The sequence below is a fragment of the Homalodisca vitripennis genome, chromosome 5 (assembly GCF_021130785.1).
Source record: "Homalodisca vitripennis isolate AUS2020 chromosome 5, UT_GWSS_2.1, whole genome shotgun sequence".
Taxonomy (NCBI): domain Eukaryota; kingdom Metazoa; phylum Arthropoda; class Insecta; order Hemiptera; family Cicadellidae; genus Homalodisca; species Homalodisca vitripennis.
Genome location: NC_060211.1, coordinates 28,754,551 through 28,780,169, shown reverse-complemented (window position 1 = coordinate 28,780,169; position 25,619 = coordinate 28,754,551). Strand labels below are relative to the sequence as shown.

The 25,619-nt window shown below is 33.9% G+C and overlaps 1 protein-coding gene across 1 annotated transcript in view; it reads left to right on the top strand.

The window, feature by feature from the left end:
- Positions 1 to 25,619, top strand: part of LOC124361901 — a 66,455-nt gene that overhangs the window by 27,433 nt on the left and 13,403 nt on the right. The window contains exon 2 of the mRNA XM_046815956.1: positions 25,222 to 25,326. Coding sequence (XP_046671912.1) covers positions 25,234 to 25,326 — 93 coding nt within the window. The 5' untranslated portion in view covers positions 25,222 to 25,233. The remainder of the gene's footprint in view (positions 1 to 25,221; positions 25,327 to 25,619) is intronic.

The window sequence follows — 25,619 nt, the reverse complement described above, 5'->3', positions numbered from 1 at the left end:
GAAGCGGACGGAGAAGAAAAATATAAAAAATAGCCATCTAGCAAGAACATTTTGTTTATGATAAATAATATAGATTTTAAAACCATTTTTCAATTATAAAAGCCTATAAAATAGTTTGAGACATATACTTTTACTCATGGACCTGTAATAGGTGTTACAAAATCGTTCTTTGTTGGAGCCTAACGCAACTACTTGAGATAGGATAGAAAGATGAGTTTCTCTAATGACTACTACCAACAACCTGAGTCTAATTAATTACAAAACCCAGCATTTGCTTTGCACCCCCAAAGTTCACTTCAACTACCAATATAGTTAGAGCAGCTGTGGATGCCATTGTTTAGGATTTCACATTTGTCAATCTTCTTCAAGGAGACAGGATATAGGTCGTGGAATCTCCTCATGAAAAACTATGAATGGCACTTTATGAATGCTTAAGGAAATACGTTCCACCATAAAAAGTAGAATAACCCGTTAGTAATTCTTTCACGCTACGATTAATTTTATTTATCAATTAGTTTTAAATACTAAGCTCATTTGGTTTATGTTTAAAAAGTATATTATTTTAATTGTTATTCCGAATTTAATTAAATGCTCTTTAAACCCGTGTTACTGCTATATAAACGATAGCTGCGCTTGTTCTTTATCCAACTAGTAGGGTTTTAAACCTGGATAACTCCGATCCTTTGATCTTCATCCGTTTGACTAAATGTACCGAGAAACCGCTGGTGAAACAGTTTCAAGTTCATGAATAATCATCTTCTTGATTAAACTTTCATGTTGGGAAAGCAAGTATTTTTCAATTCGATAGCGTTTAAAACGTTTCATCATATTCTGCACGAATTTTTTTATACTGTGTTAGAAAACTCCACTAATTGACCAAACTCGAGGGAATTCTATAAAATATATCATGTTTACGTTGTACAAAGAGAGCCATTAATGAATTTTAACGTTTAGGACATTTGTGTTATTAAAGAAAATAACAGGTTTATTTGATATTAGATTCGTTTTACTTGCACTGTGTTTTCATCAGCTTTATTGTGCAAACCTTTTCTTTGATCCTTTTCAGATGTCCTTGATCATCAATTTTCAAGATATGGATGATCAACCCAGGAAAAGAAGTTTTCAATTCTCTCTTGTGTACAGTAATATTTTTTTTACCTTGAAAATCGAAATTTAGCCCGGATTTAAACGCTTTTAGTGATGATTAATATTAGCAATTCTTATTTAAACTTTCCTTAGAGCAATTTCCTGTTCTTTTATTACATGTTTTAGAATAATTTAGCACACTATTTCTTTCAAATACTTAAAAATAAATGTCCTTTAGAACTCTAAAGTCTTGTGGATAGTGCGACATTCCTTCGAACTTAGAGGGCTGAGATGGACATGAACATTATTTCTGTACTCCTGGACACAATGGTAGAAATGAAATGAAATGGAATGAAAAATGTCTTTATTAGAGGCGAAGTTAGGACTATAAAGTCCTCTCTACCACTTAACCTCGTAAAAAATTAAACTAACATACATATACATGTATAACTAAAAATAAATCTATTTATTTACCTTATACGTTAAAAGAATCTTAGCTTTAAAATAAAAAAAATAAAAAAACATTTATAATTAATAGAGGTGGCATGAAAGGTCAAAGAGATCATTATTGCCCATAAAGATGAAGATCTGAACTGTAAAGTAATAATTTATTAACACCTCCAGCTCCAATCCGGCTATAAAATAAAATTGTCTTTATATAGTACTTCCGTGCTTTTTTACGATATTGTTTATAGTTTTGGTGCTAAGACTTTCATTAAACTATATTTAATATGGCCCATTGACTGACAAAAAATCCTTGTTATATTTTAACATGGAATCCAAACAATATAGGTAATATACAATTCAAATTTAGTTACGGGTTAGAACAAATGCTGTCTCATTATGAATATTGAAGAAAAATATTGAGACATTCATAAACTTCTAAACTCTTTCTTAAATAAGTTGGGTAAAATAATTAATTTTCATTCTGAGGAAAACTATGAACAAAATTAAATTTTACCTGGTAGCAACACTTGAGATGGAAACTCCTGCATTATTTTTTCGTTGTAGAAACGTTGATGTTTCAATAAATACAATTTTTACCACTGTAATTTTACTGAAATTTACTAAAATATAGGTAAATTAATACAAATAATTTTGTATTAATTATACAAAATAATATTGTTACCGCATATATTAAGGACCAAACACCGTGTCTTCTCAAAATCGTGTCATTATCAGACCGTATGTGCGATAGCTCTTTAAAAACACCCCAGAAACTTGATATTTTGAAAATGGGATTCTGTTTTGTCAATATGGAACCCTATTATTTCGGGTTCGGAAGATGCTATATTCCATCTTTGCGTTAACTCTTCATAGAACAGACTTAGAAACTTGAAAATTGGTACATAGATTTCTCCTGATCCAAGGAAGAAGAACTCTGTTTGAATTGGGGTAAAAACATCCCAAGAACAACAAATTAAATTAACAAGCAATAGTAAGTTTTATAGGTGCTAAAACGCCAAACGAAAGAGTGAAAAATAAAAAAAATAATGAAGGAACTGTGTACTCTGTAAAGTTTGTCATATGATGAATTTAGATTGTGACATTTGTTGGTGTTACATAAATATATGACATTACGTTCTGTTGGGTACCTCAATACCTTTTATCGGTATATTACTATACTTTTATTTTAAATGGGCAATAATAATATATCAAGAACTGAAGCATTGATTTGGAGACAAAAGATCAAAGCGCACTCCATCCTTTGAATAATTTATTGGGCAGAGAACATGTATTGTTGACATCATATTTTTTGACGTGACAACGTCTTAAATTAGGTTGCGGCTCGGAGTCACTCATGAAAAAGTGTAACGCCCGGTAACGTTACGATGCCCGTCCAGTGGGTCCGCCGCACGGGATCCGCACGGTATAAAGCTGATAACTGTGGGTCCGCCGCACGGGATAAAGCAGATAACTATGTTTATTCGTGAAAATGTGGAGTGCTTAGATTCGTCATTTACAACAACTACAACAATAAAGGTAAATAATTGTACACTGATATTTCATTATCGTAAACTATGATTGATTGATTAATTGTTAGATTGACACAAAAGTTGAGAAACTGAGTTTATAGGTTATGTCATACTATTGACAAATGTTGATAGTGTTAAGTAAATTATTAGTTTAAATCACTCTGCAATCAATCGTAATTCAGTCGATTGAGAAGAAACAGCGCGTATTGCTAGTCAAACATTTAAAATAACAAATTATAACCTCTAACCTGTCATAACAGTGCGACCAAACAAACGAACTAAACCGACCAATCACCACGCGCGGAGTTAGAATTTAACTGTGTTTAGCAAGAATTTCAAATTCCAATTTTAGTAAATGTTTTATTCAACTTTACCATTTACAATAACAAACTTTAATTAATTTCAAATTATGTACAATGTTTTAGTAAACAAAATATATTTCTATAGTTAAAATTTGTGCAATTCTTATTTTCATTCAATTCCTTGTTCCTATTGTGCAATTTAATAATATCCATATCAATAAATATTCTACCGAGAAAAAGACGTTGTCACGTAAAATCTTCGCCCGTAAAACCGACTTTACAGGCAACCATAATTTTTTAGAGATTGATTTCCAAACACGTATCCTGTTACGATTAATATCCTCTCTGTCCTGAAACAGGCCGCCCATGACATAACTTCTGCCCACTGACGTGAGGTGGTCGTGGTCGTGGTGGACGCGAATCTAAAACAATGTGACACTTTCACTGTCGCATATAATTGTGGTTGTTCTGACCACCGGCGTAGACGAGAGCCGGTTTGGACCCTTTCAGATTTCTCTCTGGGGTTGAAGTTGCACAACTTCAAGAGAAACTTAGATGAATATGCGTGTCAATTCTATCTCCTCTTCCTTTGTCTTCAGGTTTCTACATCTTCTTACTAGCACTCAGTTGGTTTATACATAGTTGAACAAAAATAAAAATAAACAAAACAAAGAACAAACAAACAAAGAACAAACAAAACAAAAACAAACAAAACAAAAACAAACAAAAACAACAAACAAAGAACAAAAATAAAGAAATCCCGTTGAAATCTTTTCTTACAATAGCACCCATATGTGATTTCTTTCTTGATATTACAAATATTTAATTTTAAATTTTTGCTCGGATATTCTGATTTAGTACTGACACCAAAATTGAAATCAATAAGTTCTTTTACCATTGCATGTTCTTTCAAAGTATACTCTTTCCATAATAGAGCTCATACTTGGATTTGCACATTTTTTAAAAGGTTTCCAACTCCCAGGATCTTTGAAATTGAGAATAAATGTAAGGATTGAGTATAGTACAAAGTTGACATTAGTGCTGTTATTGGAACTTAGCCGTTTATAGTCCATACCCAAAATCCGATGTCTTGGTTGTAATTAAGAATTAAGTTTCTATATTCCTTTTTAATATTCTGACTTGATAAATAGTAAAACTTTTTTGTATCATTTAAAAAATACTATGTAGTAATTAAACAATTTATATTTTCTCTATTTAATTCTCTAAATAGAGTATTGATTTAGAATTTGCTTTCGAATAGTAAAGGTTATATATTATGGGAACACATGTTTTTTATACAATGAATCCCCAATTCATTTTGAATAACGATTCACAATAACCAATACGAAAGTATAAATGTTTAAAATAATGACCAATTTTTCCGACACGCGTATGGCATATTTGTTTTTTCGGTAGTCCGTATAAGATGAATACAGTATTTGATATTCGATATATTCTGAATCTTACTTACTAGGCTATCTTTGTCATTTGATTAGACGGTTGTTTGGAAGGGCTTCTCAACTAGTAGCTGCCGGTCGAAACCCTCCATTTCCCCATTATTGGGACGTATTTTAAGGAGCTTTTTAATACAGGCAATAGCCTAAATATATCCACGAATATATTTAGGATTACATAAAGTTCCCTATTTCACTGTTGTTACGTGTACTACAATAGAAGACTGTACCAATATTATCAGTGACTGAAACGTTCTCAATACATATTTACTGTATTTACATATACAATACATATTCTCTCGTGTATTTACTGAAATTTAGGTGGGCATTTTACTATTTCAACACTGGTGTCGTTGTGAAATTTCAATCTACATGATAAGCGAGAACCAGGTTATATATAAATTACAATTATTTGCATTTAGTACTCATTATTTTTTTAATTTCTACGTAAGCCATATACAGTGTTTCAATATGAATTCCATATCTTTAAAAAATAAATGGTGCCTGAATAAGAATTTTATATAAGAAAAAATATATATATATCATATTATATGATTATTATGATATATGAATCATTATATCGATCATATATGAAGCATTATAATATATATATATATATATATATATATATATATATATATATTATAACGCTTCGATGAACATTATTTTTATACTATATCCTAATATTATTCATCACGTCTATTCATATTCATACACTTGTTATTTCTTTCACTCCACAAGTGATTTTGCGACGTGACAAGAAGAATATTTTGGAACTCGAATTGGAATTTTGGATCAGACCAGAAAACATGCGTCAGTTATAATTAAAGTTTCCAAGAATCAGATCAGTTTGATGCGGAAATTTATAGATCGAAGATGTGTTATATATGGTGGCAAAGACAATGTAATGTTTTGCATTTCTTTGTAAAAAGCGATTCTGTTACTCCTCTGTACCACCTTACTTGTAAGAGTCACCAGTAAATACAACTAAAATTGATCAAAACCTTTTTGAAGTTAATGCCTTGTCGATTGAAACCTCACTTGACAAAGCGAAGTATGTTTGACGCCATTAAAGCTTTCATCGGGCAGCATAGACAGATCATTAAACTTGACATTCTCGTTTCCATGGTTGGTTCAGACCGTACAATGTGTTGTACGAGTATAAAACAGTACAATGAACAAAACCGAACTTATGTATAATCTGTTTAAAACAGTGGCATAAAACTTTGTTGCCCATGCTACAAGAAATAGTTCAATATATTGACCATTTCAGACTGTGTGCTTTTGGATCGGAAATTTTGGATTGGAATTTTGACACCAAAAACTGGTCACTTTCATTAAAGAACTCCGCGAATTAAGAGTTCTTAATTTCAGGTACTATGGTAATTTGAAACATGCTATACGGCCAGCTGGAAATTCTAAACCAAATACTCCTCTTGGAATTTAATTATAGCAAGATTAGAGAGAAAAGTAGGTCTTGTGAAATATTAAACTGTCAAAGGGACAATCAACCCTTATTTCTCACAAATAAAGTTCGCGATGCCTCCCAAGTGACACAGTGTCTAGTCCAGGGCTGCATAATCAGCTTGAGTAATACTAATGTAAATACTAATACTTCTGAGTAAGAATTTGCAATTAGTGTTATAGCTCAAAACCTCGACTAAGATTAATAGCTCAGAAAAAAATCCAACCTTTTATCTAGCTCCGAGACAATTAGAAAATAATGTTTTATCATACTACACAAATAGACCGTTTAAACTTACGTTGATCCATCGATAACTGACACACAATTTGCTTTTCAATGGGCTAATACCGGAGTGTTAGCCCCCCCCCCCCCACTACTCGCTACTGCTACTCGTCATACTATCCGTCCAGCCGGCCGTATACTCCTCAAGTACAACAGCTGATTGATTACAAGCGCGCGAATCATCTGTTTTTAGAGCTTTGCTACAACCTGTTTTCCGTATAGGCTAAAGGTATTTAACGTTATTATCAATCGTAAAAGAAAATATAAAATATTAAAAATTGTTGAGGCCGGGCACACGCTTAATCCCACTGAATGACGTGGTTGAACAGGTCTTATGACGACTTTCATCGCCTCAACATATTTCCAACCTCGGCTTCCCCCTTGTTCGTTATATACAATTGCTCACCAAAACAACCACTTTTGCTCCTGGTGACAAAAATTCTGTTTTGAATTTTGTGACAATGTTACAAAAGTAGCGCATCTTCAAAGTCGGATAATAAGAAGTAAGAAGTTACGATAACATGGCATCGGAAGGGTTAAATTCAATTTCACACGACTCTACTCTATAACAATAATAAAATACGAGTCCAAGCACTTTCGAATTCATTTCGAATTATTATGTTATCTCTATTGTTATAGTTTATTTATTGTTGCGTTCTTTCATTATGGTATTGTTATAGTTTTAAAACATTTATATACGTATTTATTCTAGCATATATCATGCCTTGCAATAAAGTATAATATTTCCTTTCAGTCTTTCACATGTTTAGTTGAGGAAACTTTTTTGTTTAGGTTAAGTTGTAATTATTGATCTTGAATTATGGATCTTGAATGTAAAAATGGAGTGTGTCCGTTGGAAATAAATAAATAAATAAATTAGAGTTTTATTTCAAAACTTCCAAACTAATAGTGTTCGGATATAATCTGTATTTATTTACACCTCAAATGATTTTCTTAATGTTAAAATTGTTGTACTGTGATAATTTATTAAACACCAAAACACAGAAGACAGAATGTTGAGTTATCGTACTAAGTCGCTCTCAGCTAAGGATGCATCGGGGAATACAAAGTGGATGCTGGTCTCTTTACCAATTATGTTAATAAATCCCATATTTGCTTAGAATTAAAAAATTTTAGACGCATATTTTCCGTTCAAACCTATTACAATACAAAACTTCTAAAATGTACTCGTTGCTTTTTAAATGTCGGTTATGTCAAGTATTCAATGCCTAATTTCCCTACTTAACAAGTGTCATGTAACAATTTTTACAAATTGATCGCTAAACAAGTCTAAAATGTAGGAAGGGAATATAAAATACGGCGAGCATACAGACGAACACACAGACAAATATACAGTTAAAATACAGACGAACATACGGATGAACATACAGACAAACATACATGTCGAACATACAGACGAAAATACAGTCGAACATACAGTTGAAAATAAAGTCGAACATACAGACGAAAATACAGTCGAACATACAGACGAGCATACAGACAAACATACAGACGAAAATACAGTCGAACATACAGACAAAAATACAGTCGAACATACAGTTTAAAATACAGTCGAACGTACAGACGAAAATACATGTCGAACATACAGACGAAAATACAGTCGAACACACAGACAAGCATACAGACAAACATACAGACGAAAATACAGTCGAACATACAGACAAAAATACAGTCGAACGTACAGACGAAAATACAGTCGAACATACAGACGAGCATACAGACAAACATACAGACGAAAATACAGTCGAACATACAGACGAGCATACAGACGAGCATACAGACAAACATACACGTCGAACATACAGACGAAAATACAGTCGAACATACAGTTGAAAATACAGTCGAACATACAGACGAACATACATGTCGAACATACAGACGAAAATACAGTCGAACATACAGTTTAAAATACAGTCGAACGTACAGACGAAAATACATGTCGAACATACAGACGAAAATACAGTCGAACACACAGACAAGCATACAGACAAACATACAGACGAAAATACAGTCGAACATACAGACAAAAATACAGTCGAACATACAGACGAAAATACAGTCGAACATACAGACGAGCATACAGACAAACATACACGTCGAACATACAGACAAAAATACAGTCGAACAGACAGTTGAAAATACAGTCGAACATACAGACGAACATACATGTCGAACATACAGACGAAAATACAGTCGAACATACAGTTGAAAATACAGTCGAACACACAGACGAAAATACAGTCGAACATATAGACAAGCATACAGACAAAAATACATGTCGAACATACAGACGAAAATACAGTCGAACATACAGACAAGCATACAGATAAACATACATGTCGAACATACAGACGAAAATACAGTCCAACATACAGACGAAAATACAGTCGAGCATACAGACAAACATACATGTCGAACATACAGACGAAAATACAGTCGAACATACAGACGAGCATACAAACAAACATACATGTCGAACATACAGACGAAAATACATCGAACATACAGACGAACATACGGACGAGCATACGGTCAGTTTTTTCTGTCAAAATTACTTAGTGTAGAAGCATTCAATTCTATCTTTACATTAACACATTTATATTTTATAATACGGTTATTACGTAATTCTCTATAATTTACATTTCATTCTTTACACTTATAACCTACATTTTACTCTTATTACTCTAATGTTACGTCCTAATGTGCAAAGAGGCATGAGCTGTAAGGATCACATAACAAAAGGAGCGGTTTTTACAAGCTCTCAGTTTTTGTTTGGCTCTATCAGCTTATAGTGGAAAATCAGAATGTGCTGCTTGTAATTGAAGTGACAACCACTGTGACAGTAACGCTGTGTAATAAAGCGAGATTGGATTGGGTATTACTGTAAAGTCTTGTTTAGTAGTATTTGAATTATTCATTCATAACAAACATGCTTGATACCACTATACCTTTAAAGTAGTAATGGTGATTATCCGAAAACAAGATTAGATACATGCAGAAATTTGAGTCAACGAAGAAGCTTTTCGTTCATAATTAGAGTTAGGCATAGTATATCTTGCCTTGAGGATGATCCTGATTTTAGTGCCGTAAAACTATATTAAAATACAAGCACCTTTTGTCTTAATTTCTGTTTGAAGGTTAAGGGGGATATTCTGTTTTAAAGTACTGCTGAATATGCAGGCAAAAGTGATAGTTGAGGTTCCATCTAATTCCTTTCCACAATACAAATTAATTCAATCCTAGAAATACTTTTGCCTCAACATGAAAGTCCCGCGAATTTGTTTTGAGAACCGCTACTCTGTCGTGGAAAAAGTCAACAATTTCAGCAACACTGTTTCCTGGAATTCTGGGAGTAAGACCATGTAGGGAGCTGGTGGTCCCTATGGGTCCGTATCCGACAGTTTTTCAAGCGGAGGTCGCAGCTATTATGGAATGTGCTTGTGAGAATATTCGTCTGCGATATAGGAGCAAGACGATTAATATTTTCACGGACAATCAGGCGGCGCTGATGGCGCTGAACTCTTGCGTGATCAAATCCAAACTGGTTTGGGATTGCTATCAGGCCGTTTCCTCCCTTGCCAGAATCAACAATATCATCATTTGTTGGGTTCCTGGTTATGAGGGGATTCCTGGGAACGAAAGAGCTGATGCCCTGGCCAACGGGGCTCTGCGACAATTATGACGGGCCCTCAACCGATCTGAAGTGTCCAAGGTGTGAATCCTCTAGGGTTGTCTCGAAATGGATTCGCGCGGAGCATGACAGAAGGTCGAGGTTGCATCCGGGCTTGAGAATGAGTAGATGGTATTACAGTCACCTTCCTCCAGGGTGGCGTCGGACCTTCTCTCATTAAATAGATCAATACCTTCTCGGGTTATTGGTCTCATTACGAAGCATGGCCACCTGAGGAAGCATCTTCACAGAGTCGGCATCCTTCAGGAGGATCCGCTCTGTAGAAGGTGTGATGAACAGGAGGAAACTGCGGAGCACCTGCTCTTTGATTGCCCCTCAATAGCAAGGGAGCGGTATGCCATCTTTAGGTAGTTTGGACAGGGGTGGTGAGTTTTCCCAGGAGGACCTGATAGGTTGTTTTCGGTGGTTTGTGGAACTGCTGAAATTGTAGACTTGGTGGGCCTCATGGTGTATTTCCGGGGTGCGCAAAAAGCCCTTGTGGCTCAAGTGCATGGCAGTAGGCCGTCCCAAGAGAAAAAAAAAACACTGTTTCCAGATCTTTGATGTCGGACCATCGGACTGTTCGCTGTATAGTTAGTGCAGTGGTGTTGCCTAACGAACAGGTCGCTGGATCGAGTGGATGATGGAGTCCTGAATTTGGAACAGATAAAATAAGTCAGGACAGTCAACCTTGACGTTGAGGATCTTATGTAGTAGCACAATATCAGCAGGAAAAACGCGCTTCACAAGAGACTGGACTCAGATCTTGAGACAGGATTTTAGGTTGTTCACATTTTTACTGTTTTAATAACATTTTTTTATTTTCGTATTTTATCGTTAACACTTTTTAAAAAGATGCACTTTTACACGATAAACTAAAAGTCATATGGATTTTCTGAATTGTATATTTTAAAAGACTCTTTTTATAACTTTGAAGGAAAAAGATACATTTAAAAGGATTTTTATGTTTAACGCAATCCCATTATTGATTCGATTTAAAATATTTCAATAATCAGCATCTTAATAGCTTCTATTTTAAATCAGCATGTATATTGTTAAAAATTGTTCAAATGTTCAACAAATATGTTAAATTTCGTTATTGAAACTGTTAGAACATTTTGATTTGATGCGTAACACAGTGTTTTATAACTTAAACAAGGTTGTGTGACTGTCCTTTGCTAATGTTTAGGCTTAAATTCACAAGCTTGTAGTATTGTTGAACATATTTCAAAATTCCTAGCGAATTATGCTATTAGTATAGTTTAACCTACTTATACTAGGAATAAAATACAAACCTCAATACAATACATTACATCAGGAGTAAAAATAGAAGATTCCCGTCACGAAGAGAAGGCCTACTTCGTTAGCTAATGAAGAGCTCTCCAAATAAGTTAAGTTTAATCACCTCTCCTGAAGAAATCCACGGTAGGCCACTCGCTGATGAAGACTTTCCTGTTTTTCTGACATATTTTTAATCCGTTTATCTAGTAAACTTTGACCTTTCAAATTAAACATTCCGTTTTTTAAGACAAGCTTTTAGATAATCTTTAGTTTTGAGTTATAATTCCAATTCGTAAGAAATGTTGTTTCAGTGATGATTTATTTTTTAAGAACATTCATACTAAATAAGTTTTAGTTACTGACACCATTAAGAGCAAAATAAACAATTATAATCATCCTATTTAAATTTCTTTAAGAACATAAACAATGTATCCAATGTTTTCATTGACTAAATTTTAAAAAAATAATAAACCTATTAAAGATTTTATGAATGAAATGTGTAAATTAATGATCTGCTCTTTTTGGAATAAACCTTAAAATCTACATTTTAAGTAATATAAGCATATTAAGACTAGCTATAATTGAGAATATTCTGTTTTATAACATGAGAAAAATATAATACAACTATCTTAACTATAGCGGAATGGTAGTGAAATAGTTTTAACAATCGCAGAAATGTACACCGCGAAGAACGATTTGAGGTAATAATAACATTCAAAAAAGGTTGCACCATATGCACTTCTTTCATTAATAAAATAAATATTTATATCAACGTTTTAGTGTTGTGTTTTAAAGAATAGTCAATACTGAACAATTTGGAGTAAGCAAGAAAATTTATATTTGTAACTTTGATTTTCATATACCAGATGTATATGAAACACGTACAGAGGTTTCTTCATTGCGGAAAATAAAACATCACTTTGTTTCTAGAATCAGAACATTTCTAATACATCAATGTCACTAAACCTGATTTTTTCAAAATATTATTGTATTGGAAGACATAATTAATTTTGTAAGTTTGCTAATAAACCGGCTACAAAAGAAAAATATATGTGCACTAGAATCAAAAACTAAAAGTACATGGGATTAAAAGAAGGATCCATGAAATTTAGTGGGTGCTAAAACCTGTAAAATGGATTTTCAGGAATAATTTTTTAAATTATAATTTACGGAAGCGTAAGGAGCCAGTGTTTTTTAGTTGTAGTGGAAGAGGAAACACGTGGCATAGGGCCCAAAACGACTCGAACCGAAAGCGTGGCGGTAAAGCGAACAGTGATTGACTTCCAAAGCGGCCAGGGGAGTCCCCTGGTTGTTACAACCAAAAATGAAAACTATTCATTTCTCAACAATGATTAATATAAAGTCATTTTAAGAAGGCCTTCAATGCACGGTAAGATGAATATAGATTTTTGAAAAACCTATGAGTAATTTGTGTCTTTATGCAGCGTCAAATAAAAGTGTACAGAGAAACTGCAGTCAGAGCTGAGTAAATAGCAATGGTTAGTGCTAGCTGGTGTATAGAGAGTAGAAAGTGTCACTCTTTGACACAGAAGTGATAAAAATAGTGGTCTTGTGTTCCAAGGTCATTGCGCAAGAGATGTGGAGAAGTGTGCCAGCCACCACATCACTGAGGCCGAAGTGCTGATGACGCAATGGCTGCAGCCCAATGTGTGTTAATATGCAGTATCATAGTGTACTTGCGCAATCGTCGCAATCATCATAAAGTCAGCTATGATGGTAGGCATTAAATGACTACATACAAAATATGTTTATCATCAAAGCTGAGGATGGTTATATGATAAAAGTCGCTGGAGTTAATATGGAGTTGTTTACAAAGAACAGTGTGAACGTATAGCCAAATCATTATTTGAGCTAATAAGTAAAATAGTGTATTAAAATAGTAATAAAAACATGAACATGTTACTTTCCAATGCATGTAATCATTGTAACGCATGTAGCCTTTATATCCACAGTGTTACAGCGGCGACTATATTGTGAAATTCATTGCTTATCTTATGTAGGACATGCATTTTGGTATTAGATTGGAATATATTTACAGGGTGTTCAGAAAATGGAGTCACACACTTCTGTGGCTGTTAGTACTCATGATTTCAAAATCAAAATTTCCGGTAAACATAAGTCGAGAAATTTGTCGTTTAGCCGCTACTTTTCATTTTGTATTTCTAAATATTATCTCTAGAATTAGTAAAGCTACAAATACAGAGCTTTGCACATAAATCATTACAAAAATAAAAGAAAAAACAAAATGAAATTAATTTAGTTGCTCTAATGTATTAACAAAATGGCGCCAACTAAAATTGTTTACGTCAAATAACAGAAAAATTCAGTATTGTTATAAAACTGTACTACCAACTATTTTGCTATTTCTGTTAAAAGTCCAACGGTACTTTTTTCAACGATGTCCGTTAACGTATAAGCGAGCACAGTCGCCTTAAGGTATGCTTGCACAAGATGGGAGAAACAAAAGTTATTGTCAGTTGAGATGCTTCAGCTGTTTTTCAGAGGGTATCTGTAGCTTTACTAGTTCTGTAGTATAACAAGATAATGTTTATTTCTAAAAAAAAGGAAAGGTGGACCTCTCTCGAAACGACACATTTGTCGACCTATGTTTATAGGATTCTCCATAATCATGCGTACTATCAGCCATAGAAGTTTGTAACACCATTTTCTGAACACCCTGTATAAATAAATTAGTGACACAATGAATACACTTTTGATCATTTATATAGTATATACAAAACTATTTGTGAATAAATTTTTTCATTTTCTGTTCCATGTTTGCGGGGAATGAAATGAAATTCTGAATTCAAATTATTTATTTGTTATTATGAAAATAACAAAGTGATTTCCAACATTTAAACACACAATCTGAGATTAATTCCCCAAATGAGCAAATGATGGCACATGAGTGGGTGGGGAACGAGCCCATATAGTTTCGGAAGAACGAAACAAAAAACAAACAACAAAGCCGCTTACACTTGTTTCACTTTAAACAGCAAATAATTTAAAACATCGTTTAAAATGTTACACAATTTTTTTAAAACATAATGCATTGTTATAAACTGCAAACAATTCAAATGAACAATAGTTTTAAAATAATGCACAGATCATGCATGCCCATCCAGAAATTAAATATAATATTTGTTGTAAAATATAGCAAAAATATAAAGAATGATTCTCAGCATGTTATAACAATTGCACATGTATAATACATAAAAGCCTAATACTATTACATAATACTAACTGAATTATATATATATATATATATATATATATATATATATATATATATATATATATATATATATATATATATATATATATATATATATATATATATATATATATATATAAACAGAAATTCATCATTTTCTACGTATTTTATATCACACATAGTTGACCATTGCCTTTGTAGACTTTTTCTAATAGTTTTAGCAGCTTTTAATGGATTATCACTTAAAGAGGAAAATTATATCTTGATTACTGACCTATAAACTTAAACATGTGGAATGGAATTGCTTAGGATGGAATGGTATTAGATTAATCCCTTCCGGGTAGCTCTACTTCAGTCTTTCTATGTAAATGTTGAACGTTTGCTAGTAGCTGAGAGCTATGATTAGAGCAAATTTTACAACATACGTCAAGCTACTAATTAATGTTAGTTAAAGCCGTGTTTATTTCATTTGAAAACGATTATTTTTTGTCTTGATAAAAAAACTGTTGTTGATAACACCTTTTTTCTACAGTTTAAGATAAAAATTCTTTACATTTCAGCTCTATTCACTGAAACTATATGATTTTAATTACTGTACTTTAAAGATAAATTACAATTGGCAGACCACGCAAGCTTTAAAGTTTAATACTTTTGTAATGTTTCCTTTTTAAGGTACAAGAACAATTTTCCATAAATAACACACATACTTGATTTATGTGTAGGATAAGCACACATTTGATATAATTTTGAAACTCAACTCAAAATATGTTATAAATACTGAAATGGGTATATATTCTTTTTATCTCCATTTTCTGAGATGTTCTTTGGGATTGTAATTGTTATATAAAAGAACACCGTGTCAATAAACCGATTATTCACAGGTTCATTAGCGAGTGTCCTGCCGTGGATTTTCTTCCTGAGCGACTGGACTTAACTTATTTGGGAGCGCTTCATTAGCTAACGTAGTTTGACTTCGGCTTGTAACGGGAATCTTCTATTTTTACTCCTGATGTAATGCATTATTTATGTTTGTATTTTATTACTAGTATTGGTTCAAAATTTCACAATACCTTTTGACTGATAGTTTGAAACAAATTCAACATTGGTTTCTGAAGAAAATGCATGAAACAAAATATACTAATTGTAAAACTTTAAGTTCCAACAATTTGCAAGAAAAAATTATAAAACTAGAGAAGACGTGTATTTAAATCCCATACCGAAATTACGGTAAAAATTTCAATAACATATTTTACATGTAAAAATATTAATTTTAAAACACACACACATGTACTCGTACTGCACGATTTCCAAATTAGCTATACGTGTAAAATTTAAACTATTAACCATCATGAGACGAATCAAGGACATAGTCATTGGACGTATGTTGCATCAATGTCTCACCCTCCCCCCCCCCCACAATTCTGTTTTAACAATAGTTTATCAATCAGATACAACTAAAACCATTATAAATTCCAACAACATGAAAACATAGACATATTTACATCGAATTCGTAGTAATCGGTATTTTCTTGTATCCTTAATAGCATATGTATACACTCTTGACCACCGTAATCAACCCACCCTCTCAGGAAATAGATTTATAAATGAATCCCTTAAGGCAATGAATGATGAGTGTGTGTAATGAATGTTATTGACGAATGAAATTGATCTTAATGATTAGCTAAGACTAGTCCAATACTTTCGACTTTACAGCTCTCTACTTCAACAAGAGTACGAACCACGAAAACTCGGTTATTCAGCTATAGATTGTTGGAATTCCATTTTCTATGACAAACCCCGTCCATTTATACCCTTTTATTTATGCCTTTAGGTTGGCTTCACCCTAGAAACAAACAACTTTGGCAAGCGTTAGACACCTTCAAAATCTTATATCCAAAATTAGAAAGTTTTCAAAGAAGTTTTGATTCTTTTTAAAAATTAAGGTTGGAATCTGACGCTGTCACATACTTCATTCCTGAAATCTGGAGTCATGTTCGTCTGGGGAGATAAAAAAGTCGAAAAAGAGAAAGGTGAACTGAAGCGTTTACTGGAACGTAATGTGTAGAAAACTCGGTTGCTCCACCGTGCTTGGAGATCATGTCAGAAACATTGTAGTGCACTCAATTTATTTACTTATTCTTCCAACGGAATTACACCAGTAGTGCAATTAAATAAGTTCAAAAAGTATTAACGATTAATAACACTAATAATATTTACTTACCTAATTAAATAACAAACAGTGTTAACAATAAATAAATAACAAAACAGTGAATTAGTAAGGAATATAAGTGAATATAAGTAGGTTAACAATCAACAAAATGGTAAATAAGGCCAAGACAATAATAGATAGTTATATATCAAAATGAGCAACAGTAATAAGTTTGTGATGAAGGAACAAATAACAACAAAGTGATAAATATTTTGACAAATAACCATATGTAAAAAAAATAATATTTAACGAGCAACATGTAAGAAAAGATAAATAGTCATAAACATGTGTAAACATAAAAATAATCAACAACAATCTTCTTTTTTTATCCCATTTAAACCTCAGCGTCTTAGCTATGCCGGCTTCGAAGTGCACTGGTTTTATTGTCAAAGCACATGATTGGACCTCTCCGGGATTTGAACCCTCTTAAATATCTAAATAATTACAAATAAACATTATCACTTGTGAATACGTTACTAAATCCAATACATGCATACCAGAGTGAGGTGTGTTTGTGACACCTTATGAGAAAATGAGAATGCCAATTCACCTGGATTACATTATATTTTAATGTACATGTCTCTGATGTCGAATCATTGTGAATTACTCGTTTTGGAGCTTCTTCGTCGTCAACTTTTTTATCTGTTCAGACGAACATCACTCCAGATTCCAAGTCTGTGACAGCGTCATATTCCAGACGCTGCACTAAGACGAAGGTGAACTGGAGCTAAACTCAACATTTACATTGAACCATCCCTTCCCACCACAAATACGTCATGAGTAGTCAAAATTAATATAAAAATAAGTAAACCAAGCGAGACTAGAGACTAAAGAACCCATAACCAAGTCTCACGGCAAGTGGGCTAGTGGCCAGTTTTTCTGAAAGTGACATAACCGCTAAGGTCACCGGCCGCCGCCGCTCCTTGTGGGGGAAACCGCTTGTGTAATCTCCTGTGTCATCCGAGGTGCCTGTGTTTGACACGGATTCTGGTCATCAGCGTCCGGACACAATGGCCACTAGAGACTAGAATGTGCTGACTATTAACGGAACAGGTGATGTGCTAACGAGAGTGTATTCAATTACGTCATCATTGTGGATGCTGCAAATACGATATTTTGGTGTTGTAATAAATGTTCTACAATTTGCTACAATATAGAGTGATCACCTGTAGGTGACCACCATTGGGAACTCAGAAACTATTGATTTTACAGCTCACTTAAAATTGGAAACTTCATTTTTTTATGATTATTACAATTATTCAGGTAAAATTACTCGGTCGCATTTTTCCAATATGAACTTATTTATTTATTTATTTCCCAAATATACGTATAATATTGCAATCTTAACTAATAAACTTTATAATATTGATAATTTTATAAGTTAGAGAAAGTTGCTTGAAACGAAAAAGAGAAGAGAATCGTAAACAGGAGCAAAGTCCTCAGGAAATGAGTCTGCAACTCGAGTTGCTCATGCTTCAAGAATTAAAAGACTGAGTATTTAACATTTATAAATTGAGAATACAATGAAAGTGGTAAAAAGTATTTAAATTTAATTTATAATTCTTAAAGCGTGAAATATTACTAATTTAAAAGTCAATTTCTCATTTGGTGGTCAACTTTGAAAATTTCTTATGGATACCTCTAAATTTAGATTTAACGTGGAATTATAATACTTTTTATTGTTGGTATTATTTTAGGATATAATTGAGCGCTTAACCGGTAGGAGGGCTGAAATTTTCGTAAAACATATGTTTAACATTTATTTAAAGAGGTATGTTTTAACACTTACAAACTAAAACATTTACTCAGAGCACTATTCTTTTACTTTAATGCTACAAGACTATTGAAGTTTGACAAATACTTTTTTTATACAAAAAACTACAAAACTTGTATTCAATCTATTGTGGTGCTCAAAAAAATCGAAAAGAGTCTCATTTACGCCACCATATTTTTCTTCTTTTGTCCTTGCTGTCTGGAAGTATTATTTTCATCATACAACTCCATCTGACAACTTCAATTAGGCACAGAGGCACTAATTTTCTCTCGCAATTACATCTGAAAATTTCAGATGGGCAGATAGCCACTATTTTTGCATATAGAGTTTCATCAGCGAATCACGATTAGACAAATACCGACTATGTTTCTCTTGCAATTCCACCAAGAACTTCTATTGAGCTGATAAAGACTGTTTGTCTCTTACGAATTCTAATCGAGAACTTCTAGTAAACTCATAGCCACTACTCTTGTCTTGCTAATCCATTTGAAATCCTTTGGTTGAACAAGAAACTAATTTTACACCTCTTACATCTCCATCAGAGACCAACTATTTTTATATCTTCAACTTCTTTTGTGAAATATTACTACGTTTTTGTTCTTAAGAGATCTTCTTGTATGAGTCGAAGAAATATAGCTGCTTTGTCATGACACAGCATAAGATAAATGCTCTTACCTAAAGCAAAATTGTGAGACTTCTGTCGGGCTCTGCGCGATGTCGATAGTAGTAAATGTCAGTAGTCGCATTGTCGCGTCACCACCACGTGACGGCCCAGCTGACAACTTGGGTTTCCGGTCAGACTTGACTTCCGGTGACATAACGCCGACATGGATACCCTTTGAATGTCGAAGGCGATGGGTCCGTTACCTCATCCTTTCTAATCGTGATACCGCAGGCTGTTGACCCACTGAACCACACGATCCCCACCGAGAATCTCTGGTTTTATTGGCCGGAATTGCAATATATTATGGAAAGCAGGAACTACGCAAGAGGTGAAATGAATGAAAGTAGCTTTAGTTCGTAATCTTTAATTTTCAGGCATTATGAACAATACTAATCATTTTCTTGAAAATATTTACCAAGATTTCACATTTTTGCTGCAGTTGTAAATTGATCTTGTGATCGGTTTCGCTACAAAAATTGTCTTTACTTTTCTTCTTCAGTCAGAGCAAACATCTCAAACAAAATTATGAATCTTATGTTTCCAGTAAAGTATTATTTGAAGCGGTGAAGTTTTCTTCACCGAAATATGATTCAACGTAAAACACAAGTATTATAAATATGTATGTCCTGAAGCAGCTGTTAATAGGATTTATCCTGGAACATTTTTGGATGAAGATAAACCCAGAACACCAGCATTAGGATAATATTATTTATAAGTATAGAGAATATAAAATGTATTAACACTCTGTTCGCTGAAAGAACAAATCTGAACACACTTTTTAAGGAATTTTTAGTTAGACAAATTGTGAAGAATGACAAATTTTATCTACGAGTAGCAGACCAACCAGTCAACGTTAAGTGCGTTCCAATCTCCATATTGTTTTACTAATTAAATGACTGTGTTGGAAATAAAAGTTAGAAAACTGGCTTCCAAGCTGAACTTATAGAAGTTATGTCTAGTTTCGAACATGATGTGTGAAATTATATTACTATAAAATCATTCAGAAGTGGTAAAAACTTCAATGGTTCTGGAGAAATTAACGATCTTGTATATGGTAATGAGTAAACGTATGTGCACTCTATAACATCATATTGTTGTCAATTAAACTTTTCGTAAATTTGATGCCTCTCCTTTTCTTTTCAGTTTTGTAAATACAATCCACATTAATAAAACATATTAAACAAACTGATTCTATTCTATTTCAATATTATATTAAAATTATTAAGACACTAAAGACAGGCTACATGAATACATAACAGTGAATGCCTTTCACTCAATCGTTATCAAGGACCGTTCTCAACAACGTCTCGAGGGTAGGAACAAAGGCCCTCTGGAGTGATGAGATGAAATTGACCTAGTGAACAATCGACCTCAAGAGTGCTCTGGAGACGCAACAATCGCGCTCAACAATAATACAAACAATCCCCCAGGACCCCATTGACCCGCAGTGAGCGTCAGTGTAGTCACTTAGTGTTACAGCTATCTCCGTCTCTCTCTGTGTTTACTGAACGTCCAAAAAAGGTGCTTTAGATTGAGAAATGGATAATAGAATTAAACAACTCTATACATATCCCACTGTGTATTTGTATATGAAGTGTATTAGAAACATTTCTAAGCTATGCTGCAGATCTTGATCCACTTGAAATGCTTCTATTAAGATGCTTAAGTATTGTATACAGAGTAAACGTATGTGATAAAAAGGTGTAAAAGGTTTTTGAAAAACGTAAACTACTTTGCAGTTGGAGCCTCAACAATTTGAATAAACATCTCACTGTTTTGTAATAGCTAAAGTAAAAAAAGTAAATTAAGGTCTTATTTTATCAGGGTAAGAAGCCCTGTCTAACATTTAACTTGGGGACCAATAGCTTAAAGGTGGTTTTCGAACCAACACCAATGGCCGGGCAGGCGAGGATGCTTGCAAGGACAGGATCGCTCAGCGGTCACCCATCCAAGCAGCAGCCACGCTCGACGTTACTTGATTCTGTTATCTCGCGATAACCGCCATATCCGCTACACTGTTACACTATTCGTACAAATGGGGCAAAAATATAGGTTTAAAGCTTATGGCAAGTACGAAGTTTTTGTCATAGAAAATCACACACAAAGTTCGAGGATGTCTTGGGCACGTTTAATGCTTATGGCAAGTACTAAATTTTGTCTTTTAAAATCACACACAAAGTTTGAGGTTGTCTTGGGTAGGTTTAAAGCTTATGGCAAGTACTAAATTTTGTCACTGAAAATCACACAAAAAGTTCAAGGATGTCTTGGGCAGGTTCAATGCTTATGGCAAGTACTAAACTTTTGTCACTGAAAAATCACACAAAAAGTTCAAGGATGTCTTGGGCAGGTTCAATGCTTATGGCAAGTACTATATTTTGTCACTGAAAATCATACACAAAGTTCGAGCGTGTCCTGGGTAGGTTTAATGCTTATGGCAAGTACTAAATTTTGTCACTGAAAAATCACACATAAAGTTCGAGGATGTCTTGGATAGGTTTAAAGCTTATGGCAAGTACTAAATTTTGCCACTGAAAAATCACACACAAAGTTCGAGGATGTCTTGGGTCAGGTTTAAAGCTTATGGCAAGTACTAAATTTTGTCACTGAAAATCACACAAAAAGTTCAAGGATGTCTTGGGCAGGTTGAATGCTTATGGCAAGTACTATATTTTGTCACTGAAAATCACACAAAAAGTTCAAGGATGTCTTGGGCAGGTTCAATGCTTATGGCAAGTACTAAACTTTGTCACTGAAAATCACACAAAAAGTTCAAGGATGTCTTGGGCAGGTTCAATGCTTATGGCAAGTACTATATTTTGTCACTGAAAATCATACACAACGTTCGAGCGTGTCCTGGGTAGGTTTAATGCTTATGGCAAGTACTAAATTTTGTCACTGAAAAATCACACATAAAATTCGAGGATGTCTTGGATAGGTTTAAAGCTTATGGCAAGTACTAAATTTTGTCACTGAAAAATCACACACAAAGTTCGAGGATGTCTTGGGCAGGTTTAAAGCTTATGGAAAGTACTAAATTTTGTCATTGAAAATCACACACAAAGTTCGAGGATGTCTTGGGCAGGTTCAATGCTTATGGCAAGTACTAAACTTTGTCACTGAAAATCACACAAAAGGTTCAAGGATGTCTTGGGCAGGTTCAATGCTTATGGCAAGTACTATATTTTGTCACTGAAAATCATACACAAAGTTCGAGCGTGTCCTGGGTAGGTTTAATGCTTATGGCAAGTACTAAATTTTGTCACTGAAAAATCACACACAAAGTTCGAGGATGTCTTGGGCAGGTTTAATGTTTATGGCAAGTACTAAATTTTGTCATTGAAAATCACACACAAAGTTCGAGGATGTCTTGGGCAGGTTTAAAGCTTATGGAAAGTACTAAATTTTGTCATTGAAAATCACACACAAAGTTCGAGGATGTCTTGGGCAGGTTTAAAGCTTATGGCAAGTACTAAAGTTTGTCATTGAAAATCACACACAAAGCTCGAGGATGTCTTTGGTAGGAACTTTTCCTTATAATAAGCAATATTTTACGTTGCCTGCCAAATATACACTGAAATAGTTTCACTCCACCGGGTTTGAACGTTTCCAGAGCTCATTTCCCAACGGAAGTCCTCTATTAGGAAGCGCTAGGAAATGGCAGAGGTAAGACAACTTATGAACTGGAACTGAAACGCTAGACAAATGTCACGGTCCCATTTGTGGTTTGAAGTGAAGTTTAATCAAGCCAAAGGTGCTTATCGTGATCTCTATTCTCTGCAGGTCTTTTCTAAAGGTTAAGTGACAGTTCTACTTCTTTCTGTAACTTGGAGAGTAGCAGAAAACGTTGTTGAATAGATGTGGAAAATAGACGCAAAATATCATTTAAGACTATCTAATCGTAATCATTTAGTAGATTAATCTTGATTGTTTAGTAAATATCTAAACCCCATTGCGAATTTACGGTTACTTCCAAACACGTTTTATTCAATTTTGTATACTTGATATTTTAATAATTTAAATGAGCTTTGCAATAATGTTTCTAGGTTATTCTAAATGTTGATAATTACAACCGACATAGCACACAGTACCATAGAAATGTAATTAATATAATGTAACTTACTTGCTATGAAAACATTACACTTTTTAATTTGTCAGTTCCTTTAGTTAAATTTAATTCAATTTATATTAAGCTTATAATGGGTATAAGGGTACATTTTTATGTTAATGTTATTTTTATTGTCATTAAATATACGATTAACATGTTTTATCAAAACAACATTTCTTTAACGCAATAAGGAGTGAAATTGGGGACTTAAAAGTCGTTTAAAGTTTGATTTTATTTGGTTTTAACGCCTGGCATCAATAAATCAGAAATTGTTTTAATAATATTTATGCGACGTTATAGCACTTTGGAATTGCTTCGTCAAACTAATATCTTGTTACTAAAGGCCATTTAAATACAAACTTTGTCGCAATATTGACTTAATAAGTTCAAAACACATTTTTCGTTTCGCTACACGTTGCGAAATAACTAAGATATAATTATTTCTATTTTACAATGTTAACTGCCTCCATTTAGAAACTTTTTCTGGGTTTACATTGGATAATGCAACAATCCAAGCTACATGCAAACGATGTCAATGTGTCAATTTAGCCTGGCTGTATTAAAAATTGTGGCGGTAATCGAGTGCATACATAATATATTGATTATTATCGAATTCCGGTTTGGTGATCTCTGGTGTCATGATCGGAGAAAGCGATAAACAACCTACGGAAATTCCATTATGAGGGTGACTACGATGGGAAGATGTCTTTGAAGCTTTCTTGATGCAAACAGCAATTGTAAATGTTATTTTCACGATAAGCGTCTCATGGCTTTCTATGTTTGTTATGAAACAGTTATTGTACTTATCTATCATATACATAAAGAACACAGGAGATGTGAGTCACCGCACCGGATTTTGGATTTTATTCTAGCGATAGCACAAATCGGTCGTATATTTAACCAAAGCAATTTTTAACCGTACTGTCAACCTTGTTCAGTTCTGAACCGTCCTTCTTATTCTATTTGATAAAATCCAATATGTCAATATGTCCTAACCAGGGGACGTGACATGTACGGGTATGAGACCCAAGGCAGAGATAACTACCATAGTGGAAGACACAGAACGGTGGTTTATGAGCACTTGCCTTCGCTGGCAGGTGTTCATTTCATCAACAGATTGCCAAATTCTATGAAAAACGCCCAAATGACCAAGGCGTCAAAAGCTCGTTTGAAGCGCTTTCTGGTATCAAATGCATTCTACAGAGTTGACGAGTGTCTGGTGTTTAACCGGGAGACTACCCAATTCGATGACTGACTCCAGCGCTGGAAGTGGGTTGAGATTGGCGAAGGATGAATGAGACTTGAATGTATGAACAGCGGTGTAAGTTTGGACGTGGTAGTAATGTGATGTGAAAGTTTAAAATTTAGAATAAATTGTGAGGATTGCCATACAATATGCAATTGTTACGAGCATTTATTGCCATACAATATGTGCAATTGTTACGAGCATTTAAAGATTTGATTTGATTTGAAGTCCTCGCATGAAGCCAGCCATAAAGCAATCAAAAGGAATGGTCTTCCCTTTTAAAAGAAAAAGTACGTTTAAAGAGGATCCTTAAGAAAGTTTGTTGTGTTATGTTCCCTGGAGAACACCACTCATTAGCAGAGTAATAAAGCAACTTTACCGTATAGCGTGTTAATTGTTTATGCTAATTGTTTAGTAACGCACGTCTCATTATAATGATCTCGTTCCGCAGATATTGGCTGACATGAGAGCGCTGGACTGGTTGCTGTTGGCAAGCGTGATGGCAGCCTGCATACCTCTGCCCTCCAACACCGACTCAGATTACAGCCCACAACATGTGAGTAAAACTGGCAAGTTCTGACTCCAACATCTGGAGAATTTGGAGAATGGATAACTAAAAACTTTGGGAAGTTGTTATAGGACTCCGATGTTAGTCAGTCGCTAAGTAAAAAAAGAGTTGTATACTACTGCAGAAGAATAAGAATTGCTGTCATATACGCCTATCTGTGTCTTCTAGTTACATCGAAAACAAACTAACTATAAAGGCAGCATAAAACCAAACTATCTCTAATTTGTTCTAACAGTTCTGAGTAGAGGCAGAAGAATTAGATTGGGTGCGTTTTAAAAGTT